This window comes from Seriola lalandi, unplaced genomic scaffold, assembly GCF_002814215.2.
Source record: "Seriola lalandi dorsalis isolate HSWRI2012SDOR001 ecotype SW California unplaced genomic scaffold, Sedor1 jcf7180002054861, whole genome shotgun sequence".
NCBI classification, from domain to species: Eukaryota; Metazoa; Chordata; class Actinopteri; order Carangiformes; family Carangidae; genus Seriola; species Seriola lalandi.
Window position 1 is genome coordinate 3073925 of NW_019525414.1, and position 22602 is coordinate 3096526.

Genomic DNA, 22602 nt, shown 5'->3' on the forward strand with positions numbered 1-22602 from the left:
AGAGTCTGGTCTGATCAGCCTCACTGTCTAAACGCCTTTTCGAAGGACACAGATGAGTGATACGAGACGACAGGTGATCTTCATTTTTATGAATATATCTTCATTTTTATGCTTCAGATATTTCAATGCGAAGATTAAGACTGAAAAACTTTTGGGTGGTTTTTGATGATTCGGACAACCGAGCGATGTGCTGTCAGTCTTCCTTCATGTCTTTTGTTGGATGCGATGAATTTTAAGACAAAACTGCTTCTGAGGTGATAAAACAATCAGAGAGAGACTTTAAGAGTAAGAATGAATATAACTGATTCTGACATTCATCAGTTTGATAGATCTCTGCGACTGAGGGAGGTGGGGAAACGATGACAAACTGATCATGTGCCTGTCTCACTTTGTTTGCCTAAATGTCGGCCAGCCAGGACAGCTGGGTTCATTTACCCTCAGATCAGTGAGCGAGCCATTCCAAAACACACAATATATCTGGGGACTGTGAAGCCAGCATGACCAGGTGAGTGTCACTTAGCATTTATTTGTGCAAAATAATCCTTTAAACTGCTGCCATCACACCTAATGTTGCCCAGTGGCTGCTGCGTACTTGTCCTGTTTTCCCTCCTCCATGTCTCGCTGAGTGTGGAAATGACAGGGTTACATGGCAGCTTCACCTCCCCCGACTTCCCCCAGCCATACCCCGACAACCAGCACATAGTGTGGAACATCACTGTCTCAGACGGCCACAGGGTCAAACTCTACTTCACCCATTTCAGCGTGGAACCCTCCCACCGGTGTGAATACGACTACATCCAGGTAAATAATGCTGGAGAAACTCCCAACTCCCATTACCTGCGCTGGGAATCTGTACTAAAAGGCTTCTGACCTTGTCAAACCAGGTTTTGGCAGAGGGAAAAGAAACGTTGCGGTTCTGCGGTGAGGAAAAGAAGAACTACGAAAGCACCCCCGGGAACACCGTCATCCTATCAGCCGGGAACCTCATGTCAGTGGTCTTTAGGAGTGACTACTCTAACGAGGGCCGATTCACCGGCTTCCAAGCATTTTACACCTCAGAAGGTGATGCAGAATAGTGACATTTGTTGCCAGAAGGCAGATACGTTTTTGGTGGCTGTAATTACACCGAGTTTGATGGTAGTTTCGAGAGAAATAATAGCAGGTTTGTATCACCACAAGTATGCACAGTAATGTTTTAAAATATTAATTCAAATTTAGAAAAAAAAAGAAGAAAGGCTATAAGCAAAATAGAAGTATAACAATAACAACACAATGGCACACAGCAGGGATAAAGTGCAACATGAGTTATTCCAAGGAACTTGTGTCGGCCATCCGAAGCAGTTCAGCAAATACCTTTTTATTGTCTTGGCATCCTTACATTTTCATTACAGACCCCTTTTTTTTTTTTTGAATCTTCCTTTTTGTATTCTGCTGCTGATGGCCCTAAAGCAAACAAAAAAAAAAGGCCTGTCTGCAATTTCCGTTTTCATGCAATTAATACTTTTAATTGGATTTAACGATCACTCCTAGTTCATTTCAACATCTGGTCATCGCTTTGTTTCAGCCAGTTGATGGCACAATTCTGTGTGAGCAAAGAGCTAGATTCATTTAGTGTCTGCTTCACTTGTAAAAGCCAAAAACCAGGTATTTAAGTATGCTCATGAATGGAAAAAAAAAAATGCATATTTATTTTGTAGTGTTTCACTCTTCAACCTCTCTGTCTCTGTCTCTCTCACAGACATCAATGAATGTCTGTCCAAGGTGGGCGGGGAGAGAGCGTGTGATCACTTTTGCCACAATTACATCGGTGGATATTACTGCACATGCAGACAGGGATACTTTCTGCATGACAACAACAGATCCTGCACAGGTAAGAGCAACGCAGACCAGAGCTCAAGAGACGAGCTCAACTGAGCTCAGTCACAGCCAGTCAAAACCTGTGAAATGAGGTTTAGTGTTAAGAGCTCAGCACACAGCGTTCGACTGTATATTCATCTCTGTGAAGATAGCGTGCAGTGCAGAGTAAATACAGTGTTCAGCTCCTCACTACCAGACACAGCACGGCAGATATCGATGGCAATAAAGCAAATGTTCATTAGTTTGCATTGAGCTCTGTTTGAGGCACAACATATTTTAATTCCACCACATTTGTTGATAGTATAACTATAATGGCCAAATCTTTCAGTCGGCACAGTTAGTCGATGTGGCATTAAGGTGTTAATAAAAACGATCAACATACAAAATGTCGCTCGTTTGAGACTTTTCGAGAAGGGTGGATGAAAATGAGATCACATTACTGTGTCGCAAACTTGTAGCTACGCCTAATTATTGTAAGAAAAAGCCATTTGTATTTCAAAATGATCTCAATATTTCACAGCACTGCAGAACAAATTTTCAAAAAGCAATTTTCCGACATTTCACACTGGGCACACAGTTGATAGTGTCCTAGATTGGATTTCACTCCATCATGGCTTGGCCTGCGCTGACTAATTTCAGACCGAGAAGGCACACTGATGCATAAAGTAGTTGATCTTTGCCAGCTGGTGTAAAGCAAGGTTAATTACTGTCGATTCCTAAGGGAAAAGCAACTTCAAAATGACATTAAAAATTGATACCTGTGTGCACTGTTAATAGTGTACTGACACTGGGTAATTTATCACAATTACCAGTTGATGTGCCTTAAATTATTATTCTTTGCCAGAGGAAAAGGGTGACAAAACAAATCACGCAATGAATAGGAAAAAAAATGATTATCTGCCTACAGATTGTACTAATTATATGAATTACAGCAACTCAGCCTCTTTGCAATACTCATTTGTTTTTGTCTGTAACAACATCTGCACACTCGCCGGGGCAATAATGCAAACCTAAATGAATCCCATCATTTATGGTGCCAGGAAATGTCTCAATTGACATGAAAAAAAGAAAAATCTTCTTCTAATCAAACGGCTCACGACCGTGTAACTCATAAAGCAGTTGCAGGTGGATCATAACACTTTATCATTTTTCAAATTAACATGCATGAGATGCAAAGATTTGAGCAGTGAAGAGTGGATGACATTTTTGGAATGTGCCCCAAAATGACCACTTTTAATAGACATTTCAATGAGTGTGTGAGTCCTCCTGCTCACAGTGCCATGCCACAGCCAGGTGTTGACCTCGCCATCGGGGGTTCTGACCAGTTCGGGTTACCCAAAACCCTACCCGCCCATGAGTCAGTGTAATCACACTATATCTCTGTCGGAGGGCTACAGAATAATCCTGGACTTCCTGGAACCTTTCGACATAGAGGGACACCCAGACGTCCCCTGTCCGTACGATATGTTGAAGGTTAGTCGTGTGAGTTCAGAACCTACCCCACACACACACACACACACACGCGCGCGAGAGAGATGATGAATAAGCAATGTATTCCTCCTCATGCTTGTGGAGGTAGTCTATCACTGACTTGTCCTCCTTGGGTGATATACTGTTTGGCCATGCGGCCTCCTGCATATTTAAGTTTGGCTGGACATCAATCAGTCAGGCATTTAATGAATCAACATCCCTGTTCCTTATTTGGTGTTCCTCTTTTTCCAGATATCAACAGCTGGACAAGAGTACGGACCCTTCTGTGGATCAACTGCACCCGCCCGCATTGACACAGGGAGTTACCGAGTGCATGTTAGATTCAGATCTGATGCTAGCGGGAAAAACAAGGGATGGAAGATCAAGTACACCAGTACAAAGGCAGAATCCCTCACTTTGACTTAAGACTGATGTGACATTATCTTAATGAATCCTTGTTATGACATTATGACAACTGTGCTACAAAGATACCCTCCAAATTTCACGCAATGCAAACAATTATTCTGCTCTGGTCCAGCTGAAGACTGAGGTGCATTTTAATGGCAGATACAATAAATGAATTCAGTTTAAAGTATTCTGGATGTGAGTCGGTCTCGTCTAAGACGCGGTGAATGCTCGTCATTTAACCTTCATACATAATTCAGCTTGTTCTGAGCAATCCCGGATCTACTCCTCTATCAAAACAGTCATTATAGGGTTCTTCAATCCCATGAAATTGCCTCTCATTTGACACTTCTCCATCAGTGTCCCACAAGTGGGGCAAAAGAACAAGCCTGATGTGAGAAAGAAATTTACTTGTGTTGATTTGTTTTTACTGTTCCTGTCACTCCAGGGTGTGATTTTTTTTTTTTTCTTATTGACCCTTGGAATCACACAGGGCCAACACTTCTGTCCTGTGACTGTACAATGAACATCAGTATGTTGTTCACTTTGACTGAACTGTTATGCTGCTACATACTTTGTAGTTTGAAGGCCACCGCAACTTGGCAAAGCGAGGTACTGACCCATATATCCCCTTGGCATTTGCAGCTCCAAACAGAATCCGTGGGTCCACAGTGGACATGTGCTCTCTGAAAGTCATCCGACCACGTGGGATAAGGCTTGTTTCCAGCATGAAATGTCCAGACAGTCCTCAGGGCAGTCGGGTGCTTACAGAGCAAACCTGCAGTTGTTAGCCGAGCACTGTTAACTCATAATCTAATCCAGCAAGACGGTGTGACACATGATAGCAGAATCAACTGCTCCCGTAGTGCGCTCACTTCTTACTGTTCGGCCTTGTTGGAGCCAATTCCACAGGAATTACGCACACCATGAAACCCATTAGGCGACTGTTGGAAAATATCGCTCAGCAGCATGCAGCCAACAGGCTTATAGCTAATACGCCCTTCACTATTTTGTTGACAGCACTGTATCTTGGGCATGAAGGTACTGTAATGTATGGGGGGAAAAAAAGACATGTAAAGGAGGTGTTTTTGTCAGTGTTAATATTTCTTATCATGGTAGACCTTTCAGTAGTGAGTACTTCTGGGTATTTAGATTTACTTTCACAAAGAAGAGCATCTAGCTTTGAGCTCAGAACTGATGCTGTGTGTCACTACACCATGCTCAGCTTTCGAGTGAAGAAAACAGATTGTGCTAAATGCTCGTTTTTATGCACTTAGATACTGTATGAGTTTACACCCAAAATAAACACATGTAAAGTTTACCTTTGGGAAAAATGTCATAAGTTTGAGGGCTGGTTTATTTTAGAAAAACCCTCCTAGCACCATTCAACATGTGTATAAAAGGTACCTTAAATCACATACTGTACAGTCACATACAGCTTCTCTGTGTAACAATTGTCGTACCTGTTTAAATACAAAATGTGAATGTGTTGGAGAGCTTACAGTACGGTTCAAACGGGGTTTAGTATAAAACAGCACTTTACTTTTTAAAGAAACTGCCTATGAGATATCTATATGAGTCCTCCACTTTTCTCTGATACATGTAATTGTAAAGTACAAACCGGTAATGACATCTCAAATCTCACCGCAGCACGAAAAGATGAATCCTTAACGCAAATTCAAATCCACCATCATTTTGTGTTCATTGTTCAAGAGACAGGTGATGAGATGACAGGCATGACAAAGGCTATCTTCTACATAACCTATGAGTCACACAGACCCCGCACATGTCGTCCACGCCGTCACATATCACACAGCCACTAGACTGGTACATAACTTTCACAATGGTGTATAATTGAAACTCTTAAAGAGCACTCGTCCAGAAATATTGGTTCTGCGCAATTCAAAGAAGAAGCTTTGTTATTCTTACCCACAATGCCAGCCATAATGTGCTCAGTGAGGCTTGCGTGTATGTGACACACATCTTATCTTGTCTTACTCTATTGTAGGAATAATAAATTAAGTCTGTGTGACCCATTCAAATTAGCTTTTACACAAATATATTTGCTCGATGTCAGCATTTGCACATATCTCAGAGAAAATGCCACTCTCAGTATGATCCTGCTCACAGTCTCTGTCAGCACTGCCTGTCATTCTAATGTGGTGCTGTGCAAGTTACTTTGGTATTGTGTCTTGTGCGAGGAGTTCATACTCATCGTTTTATGGCATTTTCTACTATTCATTCTTCCGTGTGCAGACTCCGCTAATGGTTACAGGTCAGTGAATGATGACATTTCACACCAAGTAGCACATACATGAAGGCTGTGGTGCAAAATGCCTGTTCTCAAAACGCGTTTGTGATCTTAAGTTGGAAAATTGCTGAACTCGTAGACTTTAAAACCGATTGGAGAAAAGGTAGACCTACGGGACCGTAGTGGGAACATAGCATAATAGTGTCTTTTTGCAGCGGTCACTGGGGAAGGCACAAGACCAGCCATGTTGCCAGCTGATTGAAATAAGAGTGCACTGCTACTCTAAACATCCCATCCCCTGTATTTAATATGTAAATCACATTTCAATGATGGCACATGTACAGCACACAAAATATTTTGTTACTCTACTCGAGATTGACAGGGTTTCTCTGGATAGATATATTTCCTATCTGTAGTTAGTCAAAGGTTGTTAAAAAAGGAGTGCATAATTTGTCTTAGTTGTCAATGTTTAAGCAGGAACACAATGTAAACAATAATACTGCGAAGCTGAGTCAACAGTAACAGTTTATATAAAACCTCGAAACAATAGTTCCACATAAGGGGAAATACACTTTCTTGCTGAGACTGTAGATGGATTGTGTTAACAGAACCAGTGAGGCTTTTTCCCAGTTTCTACTTTTTATGCTAAGCTAGGGCGGCTGTCTGCTGCCTCCAGCTTCATATTGAACAGACAGACATGAGAGTGGTGTTGATCTTCTCATCTAACGCCCGGGACACACTGCTTGTGTTGCGTGTGCGTGACAGCTACTGTGGCTCGCACGCTCGTGTGTATCCACACCTCCAGCGTGTCTGCTGTGGCGCTGCTGCTGCCAGCCCCGGCTTTCTACTTTGAGTTTGCTATGCATAATGGTCATCAATGATCGAATGTTTGATTTCTTTTTCTTATAAACCTCACTAACTAACACTTTTGTAAAGACGCACACACACACTCACAGAGAGTAAGAGAGAACGAACTGGAAATCTACCGCCCTTCACCTCTTAAATTATTGACATAATATAATTAAAGCCTACATTGGGTTTCTGCTATGACGATATAACACATGTGGCTTCCACTGTCTCCACATGCAATTACTAAAATGGTTAAAAAATATAATATTGATCTTTTTTTCATGTCTGTGTCATATCCAGATTCAGTCTAGACAATGAAACTATAGTGGAAGGTGTCAGTTTAATGTAATGCTGCTGGTATAATGTCAATATGTCAATATGAACAAATCTTTCCCTTTCTATTTTTTCTGGGAAAACTTGCATCACATGGGAAAAATAGGCGAGACGCCAAAACTGTAGATGATGCGCGGCAGCCGCGAGGCTCGAGCTCTAATCTGTTAACATGGGCGCCGAAATGAAAACCAAGATGTTCCGCGACCGTCATGCACATATAACACAGGCAGTGTGTCCCGAGCCTTACTGTCAGCAGGAAAAAATAACTTCCCAAAATGTCAAACTATTGCCTTAAGTTTTCACATGGATATGTTTATATTTAACTGTGTTTATTTTCACAGCATGGCGCTCAATCAAAATTAGGAACCAGTCGAGGCCAGTGGTTAATGCCAATATGTTTTTGATAAACATGACTTGTGCAAATCACTTTGCTTCCTCTTGAGGCAAAAGCATTCGAGTGGTTTGCAAGTTTTACAAAAATGATGCAAACATCAACATCATTAGCATTCATGGATTCCAGCATTATGGGTATTATCAGTAACACGGGTTAAATCCCATTCTACTGGCCCTGAGGCAGGTAGTGTGAATTCTTATCAGTCTCTGCTCAGGTGAAGAATCAGCCTAGTTGCTGTCTTGGGCTGGTGTTTCTTTGCCCTCCTGCTGGCTGCTGTTCAGCTGTGTGTTGCTCCTGATGGACTGCAAGGCCTGAACCTGCTGGAGACGTCTGGTCAGCTCGGTTTCGCAGGCCTGCAGCAGCGCTGACGTCCTCGTTCTGTCCCAGCCCAGCACCTGCTCCATAGCTTCAACCCCTCTGGTCACGACCATCTAAAGAAACATGGAAGAGCCTTCATTTCAAGCACTAGAAAATGTGAGGAAGTTAGATTTTATACTGATTTATAATTTCTGGGCACACATATGCAATTCAGTCACACCCTGTAATAAATCCTATCCTTTGTGAAAATTATAATGTTCAGTTTTTGTTGACAACGTGTCAGTTAGGAGTTGATTTGAGTATTTTTTAGCTAAAGTAAATCATACAACACCAGTTTATCACTATTAAAGTATATGGATGTGTTGTGTCAGGACTTGCAGTTTTAGGTAACTGCATAATCTTTTTATAGCTGCTTATTAGACTGGATAGGGTGTGATAAACATAAGCCAGAAGTGTCAGAAGCAATGTTACAGGAATATGATGAACCCTAACCCTACATTGTTGGGACATTGTTGGCAGCTTGGTTTCTCAGCTCCGTCTGAAATCTATCGTATCAGCTTCAGTGGAGTACCTGCAGATCTTCAGTGGAGAGCCTGGTCTCTGGGCTTGTTTTTCCTTTCAAGACCATCAGCGTCCTGGGCATGAATCCGGATGCAGAGTCCACTTCCACGCCATCCGGCATATCCATGTCTCCAGCCCCTGACACATTGAAACAGGTTCTGTCTCAGGATCATTTGTTGTATAAAAGGGTATAGTTCTAGTAAATCACTGAAGAGGTGGGATAATACAGCAGGGACAACGGTTCCACCTAGTGACCAAAATGCACAAGCACACATCTTCCCTTATGCGCCATCTACTGTAAATACTATAAACCGGCAGAGGGAATACACTGATACCAGTTTTGTCAGTAAATGTTGGAAGTGAAATGTATAAGACGAACAACATGTTAAAACTAATATCAATATACTAATATACAGCTGATTTCACCACATGTATTTCTAGCATCGTGGCGACAATATGCTTTCTCATTTGCACATACAAAAGCTCAGGGGTGTATATGAATATGTATGTATTAAAATGATGATCTACTGAATACAAATAGTGTGATTAGTTATTAAATAAAAATACATAAAAAGATATTTATGAAGAAGTCTTGTGCCAGTCCTGCATGCTGATTCAGGTTTTGTTGCAGACAAAGAACAAGCAGTTTATGGGTCATTACCTTCCTGCAGGGCTACACAATCATGGCATTATATTGATTATTTAGTTGAATGTTGTACTCAGGCTTATTGATCACAGCTATTCATTTGAAATTGTTTTTTTAGGACAGAGGAAGATATACAAGCACCTCTGGCATTTAAAACCCACAGATTTATATTGTTTTTACAGCAAATATTCTATACAAAAAAATCAATTTTATATTAACCTAATTTAACTCTCTTACATAGCACTTTTATGTCATCAGCAAGCTGTTAGAGAGAGACAGACGCTGTCATAGATTTGCAGAGGCAATAATCCAAAAGTGATATGTCTATGACTTTTGCTGTCAGATCCTCTCTTTGGTCTGACTGACACTGACATACAAAAACTGAAATACCTTTCTAACCAAGGAGTAGCAACTTATCACATATTTTATATTGTGTCAGAAAACCACAGTATAAACTATGAAACCTCTTTAGAGTGCAAGTCAAGAATAAAATGTCCCAGACCTTTATTTAGGATAACCGTTTCCACATAATGACACAGCCATACCTCCCTGGCTGGGCTGACTTGGCTCTTCCTGCTGTCTGTCCTCTTTCTCCACAGCTTTGAGGTAGAGCTGGAGCAACTCCTTGGACTGCCTCTCTTCCTCTCTTCGGTCCAAAACCCTCTGCAGTGTCTCCTGAAGGTCCTCAGCCTTCTTCTCTTGGAAGCCCAGAGCAGAGGCTAGTTCGGAGCACGGGGCATCCACTAAGGTCTGCAACAGCAGGTGATAAAACTGTACTTAAAGCAATATTATACTGTTAACATTTAGGCGACTATGTCTGTGTTGTTGCTGTGTGTGTTGTGCTTCAAAGTCACAGCAACTAAAAATAATGGAACAAAAGAAGTAAAAATTAACAGTTGCAGTGTTTAGTCTTTCCATTTGTTGACAGTAGGAAAACTATAGAATAGTATATATACATATAGCCATTAGCTAAATAGCCTTTAAATTGAAAAAATATTAAAAAGCTGATGGTGAAAACAGGGGAAAGTGGAATTCAAGTAATACTATTTCCTTATTGTTTTCTTACCTGTGCACGCTGTTTCAAGCATGACAGCACACTGTTGGTGAAATAGAGGAATAATGTTGGTACCTGTAACTCTGCCTCAGACATGAGAATGATGCTGGCCAGGTCCTGTTTTAGCTGCTGGGCCAGGTCCCACCAGGGTGCCACAGCACTGGAAGTGTCCACAACATCAGCCTCCAGCAGCACAGACTCCCTGGCCATCCAGGCTGTGCCACCATCAACTATAATGAAAAGTTAATGAGTACCAAAACACAAGGCTGGGCATTTCACTGTTAAATGATGAGAATCACTGCAGACAGAAGTAAACCTACTTACGCCTGCGAACTGGAGACCATGACTCTTTTTCATGCAACAGCATGAACTTTGTGTTTAAGGGTAAACATAAAAAGTAGGCCTGATCCTCTACTATCGTCCCATCATCCTCTAGGACCACTGTGACCTGGTCACTGGGGCTGAACCCAAGGAACTCACACCCTGTGGGAAGAAAAGAGAAATGATAGACTTTACATCGTATCGTATATGAATGCCACACCACCAGATCATCAGCAAAGACCAATGACTTCTGCACTTCAAATAAGTTATGTCCATTTAAGCTGTCACCTCCTCTTTCATCACAGCTGTTCTTATTTCTCATCCACTACACTGCTATTGAGTGGCTGTGCTGCTCCGGCCCTCTGCCACTCTAACCACAGGCTTTCCTTTTACAGTTATGTATACTTTAATAAATCCATATTTCACTTGTGTGGTTGGTGGGTTTGCCTCTTGAACATTTGTTTGTGTCCCTCAGTGAATCTTTTATGTAATGAGTGTATTTTTTTTAATTCACATGTAAAGCATCAAGAAGAGCAGAATCACAGAATACTAATGAAACCTGCAGTGATTTCATGGTTCTGCACAACTGCACAACCACTTTGGTTGTTTTAATCACCACCAGACTAAAAATGCCTGCATTCTCTGTATTTTACTGTATTTATGTTATTCATATTCTGTCTGAAACTGCTTTAAAGGGAAGGTGCATTATTCATTAAACACCTGTAACAACACATTTGATTTATACTGAGGTTAAAAATATGAATTTACTAATGGAAGTTTTTCAAATGACACCAGGAATTGTGTGATGACAACTGACCAAGACTTCAGCAGGATCAAAAATCTATATTTCCAACATGTTGGATGGTTGAGAATGATGACACAAACCTGTAGTCATAGTCCTAGAAGACCACCACTGCTTCAATCTAACACAAAAGCTGTATCTACACCTCTACTGGGCAGACACCTTGAAAAGTGCAGTGATCTGGGCAACGCCTTCTGACTAGTATTTTAGGAATGAGCAGGACAGGGGGCAGGTCTTATCTGACTTTTCATGTTTGGACACGATGAAAATGTTGCTGCACAGCGCGTTAGCAATCAAGACATAAGTAAGCTCAAAGTGTGAAGCAAAATCATATTGGTGCTGAAGATCACCGCATGTACATCCTAATGACTGTGTTTCAGTTTCACATTATAGCCTACAACTACAGCTTTAGTAGGACACACACCGATGTTAAAATACTAAAAATATACGACTACATGAGACTGCATTTCACTTTATTGTCGGATTTCTCTGACTTTTATCCTGAACATACATAATACATCCACACGTTTACAAGTTGTAGCCAATCTGACTACTCACCTTTTATCTTCAGCTCATCCAGGGAGGGAACTACCAACCCATATGATTTCTGTCGTGTGAAATTACACACCTTACACGGTTTCCTGTCCGTCATTCTATACGTTATTTAGACAAACGTATTTCTCTTCTTTCTCTTATCTTTACACTGACAAATACCGACAGCAGTTCCCGACCACTATCTCAGCTCTGGCAGATTCGAACACGGAACCGCTGCTTTGGCGCAACGGATTCTGGGATATGTAGTTTTGTATGTTAGAAGACTAAGATGAGAAAAAGCGGCAAAGGGACAACAAAATAGCACGACTTGCAATAGTAATCTACAGTTTGTGTTTCCAAATAACTAACTAGCTAGATAGTTAGCACTAAGTTAGTTAGTAAATTCAAATGAAGCTTAAGGAAGATTTTTAAGATGCAATAACACTGATGTGACTCCAAATGGTCTCACTTGAAAAGCATCTGTCAACCTACAGACATAATTTTCTCACAAGTCTTTATGGTCTTTAATATCTACTTTTACTACTTTTAATGTGTCACTTGAAGATGACTATGAAAATGAATATACCATTATGAACTTATGACAGCAGGGCTGTCGAAAGGACAAAGTGGACGAGTGCCCGAGGGCCCCAGGATCTCAGGGACCCCTGATTGTTAGGAGTCTCTCTTCTATTCAGTGGTAGAAGTGCTGCTTTACTTGAAAGTACCAATATGACAATGTAAAACACTCTTTACATTCCAAGTAAAAGTCCCATATTCCAATTCTACTTAAGCAAAAGTACAGAGGTATTCTCAGCTAAATATAATTAAATGTACTCTCTCTACAGAATGATCCCTGTGGCTGATATGTTATAAGAACTAAATAACTAGATCATAATAATCAACAATTATAATAATATAATTGTTAATACAATACAATGTGGCATCTGTGTGTAAGCAGCATTTTACTGTTGTGTATAGGTGTAGCTAGTATTTCAAACATATCAGTCCAATGGTCCCCATGCCTAGGGGTCAGGCAGGCCATGCAAAGGATGACCAGAGTACCATGAGTAATGAGATGATAAACGGGAGAAGAAAGAAGAACGAATTTTTAATACACAAATTTGACGTTTTTTCCCCATATAATTCATACGAATTAAAATGCATGCTTTTTTTGTGAAATAGGAGTGTAAAACCTCTCTGGGCCTCAATAGATCCTATCAGAAGTTTAGAGGGGAATTTTCTTATCTTTTTCAAATCTAAACAATGCACTGTGTTTTATAAACATATTATTTGTGTTTTTTTTTAAATTGTCATATGAAAAGTAACTAGATGTCTGATACATGTGCTGGACTACAAAGTACAACATTTTCCTCTGAAATGTAGTTTCTGTTGTTTGGACTTAATTTGTGTATGAAAATGTAGCCCTGGAGCACAATGTTATCTGAAACATTAATTAATCAATATAGTTTTACTAATTCTGTTTATGTTTGTGTTAAGTTTATTGTTTTTATTATTATTGTATTATTATTGTAAAGACTTTTACCAGTTCAGTTGATGTTGTGCTTGCTTGTTACTTGTAAGCACAAGGGGCTCCAGGTAAATTCCTGATTGAGCTTGCATGTGGACTGCGCTGTGTTCAGTGCATAAGTTCAGTGTAGTTAATAAGTAGTGACATTTTGTGAATATAGACCTTCGTTACTCTTCAGGAGAAGCAATCGAGTGTAGTTCACTCGAGCAGCCTCTCAAACAAACGAGGAATAGGAAGATGGCATCCACTGAGCAACCTGATCCACCAACACAGGTCTACATTTATGCAACTAAAACATTTACCTCTTGGTGTCCAGATGCGACAGTGAACTCTTACAATGTGTTTATATTTCGTGACCCCTGAATGCCACCATTTTTTGTTAGTTACTTTTATAACTACTCAGTTAGCTCAGGTTAGCATGCTTGCTAGCTAGCATGCTAGCTAGCTCCTGTAGCGTTTCAAAAGTTGCTTCTCAGACATGTTTGTGTTGATAAGTGGGCACGAAGGGCCGAGCTGACGTTCTTGTGCTTTACCATATGTTGTCAAAACCGTTTGGCTTGCGTACCTAGTCGACTAGCTATTTACCCTGACCGAATATACGTCCTTCCACTTGCCCATAGCGTCTTGTCTCTGTCTTATTATGTGCAGTTAATGACATGATGTGAAAAGGTCACTGTTAGCCTGATAAGCCTGGCGGTTTGTATTCGGCTCTTTGCTAACGCTGTGTCGGTTTAAGTTGCTGACAAGCATTGATCATTCTGAGAAAACAAAGGCTAAGGAAAGTTGTGAGTCATACACCTTGCCAGGTGCAGCTTTGCACTTTGCTGCTTCATTTACAATGTATACTTTCAGCAAGCATGTATACCATGGGCTGTGCAAAGTTCAGAACTGAAGCATTCAAATCCCAGTTAATCACCAAGTGAATGAGCAACAGATATCTACCCCAAAAATATCTAGACCTTATTATATACATGTATCCAGTTCAAGTCTCACTGTTAATACTCAGCATTAAATGAGGCATAAGAAGGTTAGTAAATGTAATGCAAACAGCTGATTTTACGTTGTTCTCCCCATTTACATAACTAGATTTTAAGTACATTAAGGTCAAGGAATTTTTAAAGTTAAGTGACAGATGTTACTGTCCTCTTCTCCTGCTAGACTGTCATGTTGTTAGGTGTTTGAGGCTTTAAAGTACATGATGTTAAAGATGTTCATGTTTTTATTTCTATCTTGCAGATAGTCTTCAGTTAATTAAGCAGCATTAAGATTCTGGGATAGATAGACAGACAGACAAATAGACAAATAAATAGATAGATAGATAGATAGATAGATAGATAGATAGATAGATAGATAGATAGATAGATATGCCCACTGTAAATGTCATTCTAAACACTGCTGTGTGAAACCAGCAATACCCTCTGTCGTCCAGTAGATGGCGCTCTAATACAAGTATTTGTTTATCTTGTCAGCCTGGCCTTCCACCTGGAGATAGTGCAACAGCTCCCCCCAGAGAAGCACTGGTAAGGATTCATTATTTAATACAAATTACTTGACTTGAGGCAATGTGGACTAAAAATCACAAAAAAATTAAAGTTTCCCACTTGATGTCAATGCATATTTGATAGAGATGGCAGGCTACATCAAATGAGCCAATTTTGATTTAATCTCAAATAGTAAAGAAAACAGTGTTTTCTGTTTACTGATCAGTGCCTCAGCTTCGATTGCGTGTTTACCAGTAAAATCAGCAACCATTTCCCTTTTTCTTTTTTTGGAAATAATGAAAGTCTGTATACTTTTGGTAATTGATGACACATAGTTGAGGAACTTGTGTTTTTTTATGATCTTGTGACTTAAAGACATTTGTTTTCATCTTTTCATCAACAAACCACTTTTCCTTGGCTAATCAGATGATATTACACATTCCCCAGTGAGATCAAGTGTTAAACGCTTCCAATTAGCAGCCAGTCATTTAGCACCATGCTGATGTCCCCAAGCCCATAATGAGAGTGTATTTCATGTTCCTTGTCTTTGGAGAGAAAAAGCATGTAGAAAGTTCTATTTTAGCAGTGACAATGTTTCCACAGTTGCTTTAATCATGTTTAGTATAAAACTTTAACCACATACCTTTGTTGTCCTTAGTTTAGTCCACTGTTTTTCATCCACAACACAAATGGATCCAAGAAGTTTTTGAATTTGGTTCCTAATAGTTTGTCTTTGTCCCCAATGAAGAGTATTTAAGAAAAATAGCCCTAAAAAAAACTGCAAATACTAGTTGTTAATACTACCAAAGCTGGTAACATTTAAACAGAATAAACTTCTGTTGCTTTTCAATAATCTGTAAAGGAAAGTGTTTATAAGATGAGCCTGGCCCAAGTGATGACAACGATTATAACCAGTGCCTTATTGCTAAGTGGGATGGAATACATCACAGGTACATTCACTGTCCTTGTATGGACACAGCATCCAGGTTAGAGGAGTGCTGTGTTGTTCAGTCTACATGTCTCAATGTCATTCACCACCATTCACTCTTCATCCTCCCCCCATCATCCCTTCATGCCAAGGCTAATTTAATCCTGGGGTTATTGATTGTGGGAGCATTCTCCCAGGCTTTCTTTCAATTTACTTCAATTTCATCATCCCAGTGCGCTTCAAGACTGCCTCCTCAAAAAGGGAAGAAATTCTTGTTATGAGGGTCCTGATTCAAGACTGGTTGACAAGCCCCCCCCACCCCCCACTAGCACCACCTCACCACCACCACCACCACCCTCACTTCCAACCCCTTTTCTCCTTTCTCTTTTTGATGAGCTGCTCTTTCCCAGTTAAGTGGATTATTACAGTAGGGATAATTCTTGTCACATGGCATTATTTGGATGAGGTGAATAATTGAAATTTGTGTCTGAAAGGATTTTATCTGGATGAGAGGAAAGGGAGTGCTGGCAGGGTTGGGAGGGCAGAGACAGAGAGAGAGAGGGAGAGAGAGAGAGACAGAGAGAGAGCACACACGTTTGTATAACATTTATGTGCACATGTGCGTATCAGGCTGGGGACACCAGTCATGTTAACAGGTTCTGACTCACCTCGCCCAGATCAGCAGGCCCTGGCACACTGCATGGTGTGGACTCTCCTCTGTGGCAGAGCCAAGCTTAGGGGGCAGTGCCACAGCCTCTGCCACTGACCAGGCCAGAGGTGCAGGTCTGAACCTGCAGTGCCTGTAGAGAGAAAAAATGTATGGGAGAGACTGTGTGTGTGACTGAGTGTGTGTTCCATGGCTGACTGGTATACCAGTCACTGCCAGCCGCTGCTGTTGCCTCTGGCGCTGCTCTTTGCTCGCCCTCACCCCGGCTTGCTTCTTCTTCGTCTATAACCCCCTCCCCCTTCCACCTTCCACTGATCACTGCCATGGCCATTATCCCTGCCAGTCTCTTGCCGCTGTCTCCCTGCGGTGTTCCCCTGTGCTCACCTCTAGTTTTCCCCAATCACTCTGTCCACATTGCTTTCAAATAACACATTACTACGATAATTATATGTGAACAAAGTCCCTTTGATCACATAAAAAAACGGAGGCAGATCTGCATTATAGTTTCAAGTAATCCCATGTTCTGAACTTATTTGACTCTTATGAATGAAATGAAAAATTAATACCTGCAACCAGCAATTATTTTCATTATCAGTTAATCTGCTGATTATTTCCTTCATTAATCGATTCATTCTTTTGTCTATAAAATGTCAAATAATAATGAAAAATGGCCTTCGTAATTTACCAAGTGAAACTATATGTAATATCTGATTGTGATTTTTGTCTTGTGCTCTAGGAGCTACATAAGAATCAGACTCGCTTATGACTGTGTGTCCAGTGTGTCCCTGATTTTATTTGAAGGTCCAGTGCATAAAAAAGCTAACTGCTGCCACTCAGTGAGAAACTTTTAGCTATGATGTACGTGTATGAAGGCTCATGTGGGTGTGCAGCTGATTTACATTTAAGTACTGTCCCCTCACCAAATAGGATTCTTAGTCTATTGGGTATCCCTGGTAATATTAAGCCTGTCCTTTAGTCTCTGCACACTGAAAAATCACAGGCCCCGAATGAAAAAGCATGTTATTGTGTAGGAATGCAAGCGTGTGGGTTATGTGTGCAGGAGGTGTATCTGTACCATTTTCACACCTCTGCGTGTGCATAAGGGCATACATAGTGTAAACGGAGTGTGTGTATGTGTTTAGGTTTGGGGGTTTTAATACAGCAGAGGGAGGGTGGTAATGGGAGGGGAAAAAGAATTGTAAGAAGAACATCCCCGGTCTCACAGCAACTTCAAAAGCTCCCCTTCCCCAGGATATTAAGCGACTGTGATGAAAAATTTAGCAAGCGTTAAATAAGCCGCTTTGAAGTGATCTGTTTTGGCTCTGCAGTCTCTGAATTTCCGTAGCCCCTCTGCAATAGCCATCATACAACGGGGGGGGGGGGGGGGGCAGTATGTTAAGTGCAGGAGTTGTGGGGGACCTGGCTGGTTGGCAGAGGACGTGCCAGCAGTAATTGGTCCAGCCGGTGACATGAAGGCACTACTGCTGCTACTGTCCCCTTTTGTCTTTCTCTGGCTCTTTTTCTCCTCATTTCACCTCTCCCTCCCTGGCGGCTCTTCTGCGGAGCCCTGTGAGTCGCAGGCAGACAGATGTTGCTCATCTGTTAGCTCTGAAAAGAGATTTCTTTTTTCTTCACTTTGTGGGTGTAACGCAAATGTAACACAGCGGTGATACCAGGAGGTCAGAGGTTACTCTTGGGTCTTGACTCAGTTATTTTTTGTCCTTAATGACTTTCCCCATGTGTTTCTGGAAAGATATGTCCTTTAAAACTGATCTGTCCTCCGTGTGTGTGTGTGTGTGTGTGTGTGTGTGTGTGTGTGTGTGTGTGTGTGTGTGTGTGTGTGTGTGTGTTTCTTCAATGGATTATATAACTTAAGTAATTAAAAAAACTGAGTTACAATACATTTTAAGTGGTTTTAATATTTTTAGGTTTACACTGCCATAAAGCAAAAATAACAAGTAGTTAATCTCATATTGGATCATTCATATTTCAATTCATTTCACATTCAACACTTTTAAAACCATTACTTTAATTTTTGAGGACTCCAGGTTTCAACACGCTCCAAATTAATTATTGGGGCAGAATAAGAAATGGGAGCCAGTAATGAGTCTGGTATGGTAACTCCATTCTGTCAAGAAACTAGGCTACCATTTAGTTAGTCAAGGGAACCTTCTCTGAGATTTTCCTTTTTTCCTCTTTGCTCATTACTTTAATTGTAATTGTAATCCTTTATTGGAGCTGTCTGCAGTAAAGGAGAGTTATGGTCCGAGTGGGGGCGCGAGCCATAGAGATATTTCATGATTATTGGAGAAGACGGTCACTAGGTGGCAGCCACTAGTTCGGCCTCGCTGTAATTACTGGGTGGGAAGTGATGGCGAGTAACTGTGTGTGTGTGTGTGTGTGTCTGTGTGCATGCATGCAAGGGTGTGTGAAGAGAGATTTCTCAGATTCGATCACACTCCTTGAAAGAGAAAAGTCCAATAAATCTGTTCACCTGCCATCTCACAGTCAATAGATTCTGTATCCTGTCATGTTGACTGTAAACATGCTACATGCTCTGCACAAGCACAGAACAAAAGGCGCGTGTGGAAATCATCTGTCTTCATACTTTTGTGGTTCATTTCAAATAACTAAACTCATTTTGAATGTTGTCTGAAAACTGTATCTCACGGTGGGAACCAATGCAGAGTGCTGTAAGATATGGAAAAGACATGGCATCACATGTATTTTCTTTCATATGCCCATAGATTTACATGTGAAACATTTGCACACCGCAGTTTGTTTCAGTGGTCGTGGTGAAGTTTTCTCTTTGAAAAACGTAAAATCTCATTTCTCTGTTTCTCAGCGCAACGTTCATTGTGTATCATGCGCTGTTTGTTTCGGTGGTTAATGATACAGGAAGAGCCCTCCATTTTATTGTTGCTGTGTTGCACTTTTTCCCCTCCTCGCCCAACCCGGCAGCCTGCCTCCTTAGAGGACTCTGTATGAATTCTCACTGTCATGTCCAAGGACGAGTGGCGCAGGGTCAGCTAATTGCTTTTATGATTATGATTTCACGTCAGATTTATTGTGCATGCTCGGAGCACATCTTCCAGGTCCTGCAGACGTTGCTGGCTTGGATGGGGAAAATGAGTTTACAGCTTCTGGCTGTGACTTCTTGTTTAAGTGCAGGTCACACTTTTTGACTCATTAGAGTTGAACGCAGGGGGTGAACCACACAGGCTTTTCCTGTAAAAGCTTCTGTTTTCTATGTCAGTAACTGTACTTGTTTTTCTCACATTTGGCCACAAAGAGCATTTCTTCACTTTGTCTTCAACATGTGCTAAAGTTTGGAGGTCATGAGTGAGGAATGACACAGACAAGGATTTTTGGTTTTTCTGTCGTTTGAACTTTTTATGAGCTATAAATCTCTCATCTTCGTTTCTGTTCACAGATGAAATCATTTCGCTTATTCCCCTCATAGTATGCCAGAATTATCAGTTGAATTCTTTTTGATGTTGCTGACTTTTTTTCTGATGGTTCCACCCACCACTTTGAAAATGATGAACACAGATGAGTCCAACCCATTTTATAAATTTTATTTATTTTGTGGTTTCTGCCTCATGTGCTGAGCCGGACCAGATCTGCACTGCCAACCCAGACAATAGCATTTTTTATCCTGGATTTTGATGAAGGCATCGAAAATCCCTTTAATTCGCTGTAAAGTTCGTGGTAAATGAGGAACAAGCTGTTGTCACTGTATGTCAATAATACACATATTTTATGTAGATAGAGTTTCATGTCGTGACCCGTGGCTTTTGATTTGTTGCATTAATTTGACCTCGCTCTGACCTTCCTGCCTGGGCTGCCATGTGACGAGTGACAGATGCAGCCTGGGAATATGGTTTGGATAGTCTTCCAATGCTCAGAGGAATGCTGAAGCTAGTTCTACGCACAGTTCATTTTGGAGACATATGTAAAGTCTGTGATTAAGCTGAATTCAATAAACTTTAATGAATACTTAGGACTTTATTTGTAGGGTTTTCGTCAGCAAGTATATTAATGTAAACAGCATGGTAACAGAGCTGTAATTTCCTATTCTCCCACAATTTAGTGAACTGTCATAATGTGTTTACTTAAGAAATGATAGAAATACGACACCAGTTTAATTACAGCGTAGTCATTTTGCCTCAATATACTTGGGAAAGTGGCCCTATTGAGCTGAGCTTCCTTTATACTCTCTATTCTGCTTTGTAATTACTTCAGCTTGATTTATCGTCTTTTCTTTGTGTTTATGGTTGTAAACTGCTCGAGTGAGTAACTTGGTCTGAGAGTGGCTTGTCTCCTTGCAGCGAGGCTGGAAATCTCCCGATGAATCTGAGATGTCTCCGCTGTCAAGACTGCTCACATCGCTCTCAGCCTCCAATGTCACTTTCAAGGCATAATTACACAAGTTGTGTTGATTAGTATGAGAAGCAATTACGCTGGCTTTCCGCTGCAAATGGAGAATGTGATGGGTCTTGATTGACAGGAAGCATCCTGGCTTTAATAAGTAAATGACTATGGTAATTCAGGTACTGAGACCCTTTGATTTGTCAGCATCTTTCTAATTTTTGTGATGTCCTCTGATTTTAATGAACATGAATTTGATTGAATCCCCCTTCAATTCCCTCCGTCCCTGCACCCGTTTGTCTGTCTCTTCTCTCAGACCAGCAAGTGCTCTCACAAGAGAGCCATACGGTTACACTTTCACAGCTCCTGCAGCTGATGCTGAGCTATCTCTCTCTGAATGAATCCAGTTTGTAAGAATAAAAAAAAAAAAAAAAAGAAAGAAATGAGCAACATGCAATTTTGGCACACTATGCCAAATGCTTTTTAGGACATCATGCTTTCACAAGTGTGGGAATCAGAGGAAAAATTATTTTTAATTGACACTTTGGGGAACATTTTTTTCTCTTTTTATCTGGCTTCCCAGTAAGTTATTAGCTGTTAATTTGTCGGCAAGCTCCCCTACAGCGCCAGATATTTGTTCAAATGCTGGGATCCCCTCAGTGCATTACTACACTTCTGAAAATGCTGCCCTGTCTAATTATGTAATATAATACTGCCTTTTAGGCAAGTTTCTTTTAATTGAATAATATTAGTTCTAGCTAAGGGTATAAGCTATTGGAACACTTAAAACGGCTCTGTATACTGTCACTATACTGGCGTCTGCAGTTTACTAATTTCGTAAAAACACAATTCTTATAGATGTAAAGCTTTTACACCGAGTTCTCTGCATTTTAGATATTTGAATTAGGGCCAAACATTTGAATAATGCTGAGATTTGATTGGCTCTACCCTCTGTGTCATATTTCTTTCTTTGTTAACCACAGTTGGCCTAATCAAGTAATTCCCTGTTTGTCTTAGTAACCCCCTATAGAGTCATACATGCATAAATATAATAAAATAATTTGCTCTTGCACTCCATAGCCCAGCTGTAATTTATATGGATTGAATGAGTGCTGCATTGTGGAAAAGCACGAGTGGACCAAATGCTCGTTTGTCACCTCTAATAAATGTTGGAATGTAAATTATGAAGTTATGCTTCAGATGTAAATGCACTTTATTCCAGTCCTTTAATGTAAACAGCCCACTTCAATACATTAAGGGGGTTGGGGGAGGGCAGAGAGGGATCTGACTTGGAATTTTGACTGTTTTCACAATCAATAATAAACACAAAAGAGCCTAGATGGGGAACGTTATAACATATCTGAAGTCGGGTTCATAAATTATTGCATGAAAGCAGGCTTGTACACCAAAAATGTAAATACATTAATGTTATTAATAATGTAGTGACTAATAGTTCTATCAAGACTGTAATAGCAGTTTAATGGAATATGACAGCAAGAATGTATTACACTTCTTACATTTAGACGGGACCTCACATGACATTTATCAGGGATTTCTGAAACAATTTTTTTGATTATTTTGTTAAGTTAATTGCTTCTTTTCCCCCCCAACGTCTTCTCAGGGAGAGGGGCAAAAAACTGGTAATGGATATTAATTAATATGTGTCAGTTTTGTGGGTTTGATTAAAAATAATGAAAGCAAAATGCTAATGGGATTTCAGAGTTTCTCTGTGTGTGGCGCCCTGAGATTGTGGCTTTATCTGGGGAATCTGAAAAAAGGAGATAGTGCGCTACTTTCCAGGCTCAAATGAAAGCGAAATAAAGAAAATGAGA

At 40.6% G+C, this 22602-nt stretch overlaps 3 protein-coding genes across 6 annotated transcripts in view; 2 read left to right on the forward strand and 1 right to left on the reverse strand.

The window, feature by feature from the left end:
• The first annotated feature begins 388 nt into the window (after positions 1 to 388).
• Positions 389 to 3922, forward strand: masp2 (MBL associated serine protease 2). 2 transcript variants are annotated; one of them, XM_023427332.2, is made up of 6 exons: positions 389 to 505; positions 579 to 801; positions 885 to 1062; positions 1739 to 1870; positions 3134 to 3330; positions 3580 to 3922. In XM_023427332.2, exons 1-6 carry the CDS (start codon positions 498 to 500, stop codon positions 3751 to 3753), a joined length of 912 nt encoding a protein of 303 aa, XP_023283100.1. In that variant the 5' UTR covers positions 389 to 497; the 3' UTR covers positions 3754 to 3922. The 2 variants fall into 2 exon arrangements, with proteins under 2 accessions (XP_023283100.1, XP_087035764.1); XM_087179638.1 differs by lacking the exon at positions 389 to 505 and having other exon boundaries at positions 515 to 801.
• A 2339-nt stretch (positions 3923 to 6261) lies between these two features.
• On the reverse strand, positions 6262 to 12020 carry dffa (DNA fragmentation factor, alpha polypeptide). Its single transcript, XM_023427407.2, has 6 exons — positions 11820 to 12020; positions 10463 to 10621; positions 10214 to 10368; positions 9630 to 9834; positions 8449 to 8576; positions 6262 to 7990 (listed from the first exon to the last, which is right to left on the reverse strand). The coding sequence occupies exons 1-6, from the start codon at positions 11911 to 11913 to the stop codon at positions 7787 to 7789; spliced, it is 945 nt and encodes a 314-aa protein (XP_023283175.1). The 5' UTR covers positions 11914 to 12020; the 3' UTR covers positions 6262 to 7786.
• Positions 12021 to 13495: 1475 nt separating this feature from the next.
• The window catches only part of pex14 (peroxisomal biogenesis factor 14), a 45216-nt gene continuing 36109 nt past the window's right edge, over positions 13496 to 22602 (forward strand). For all 3 annotated transcript variants that reach the window (XM_023427693.2, XM_023427694.2, XM_023427696.2), the window contains exons 1-2: positions 13496 to 13596; positions 14793 to 14843. In XM_023427693.2, the coding sequence (XP_023283461.1) occupies positions 13561 to 13596; positions 14793 to 14843 (87 nt within the window). In that variant the 5' untranslated portion in view covers positions 13496 to 13560. The remainder of the gene's footprint in view (positions 13597 to 14792; positions 14844 to 22602) is intronic.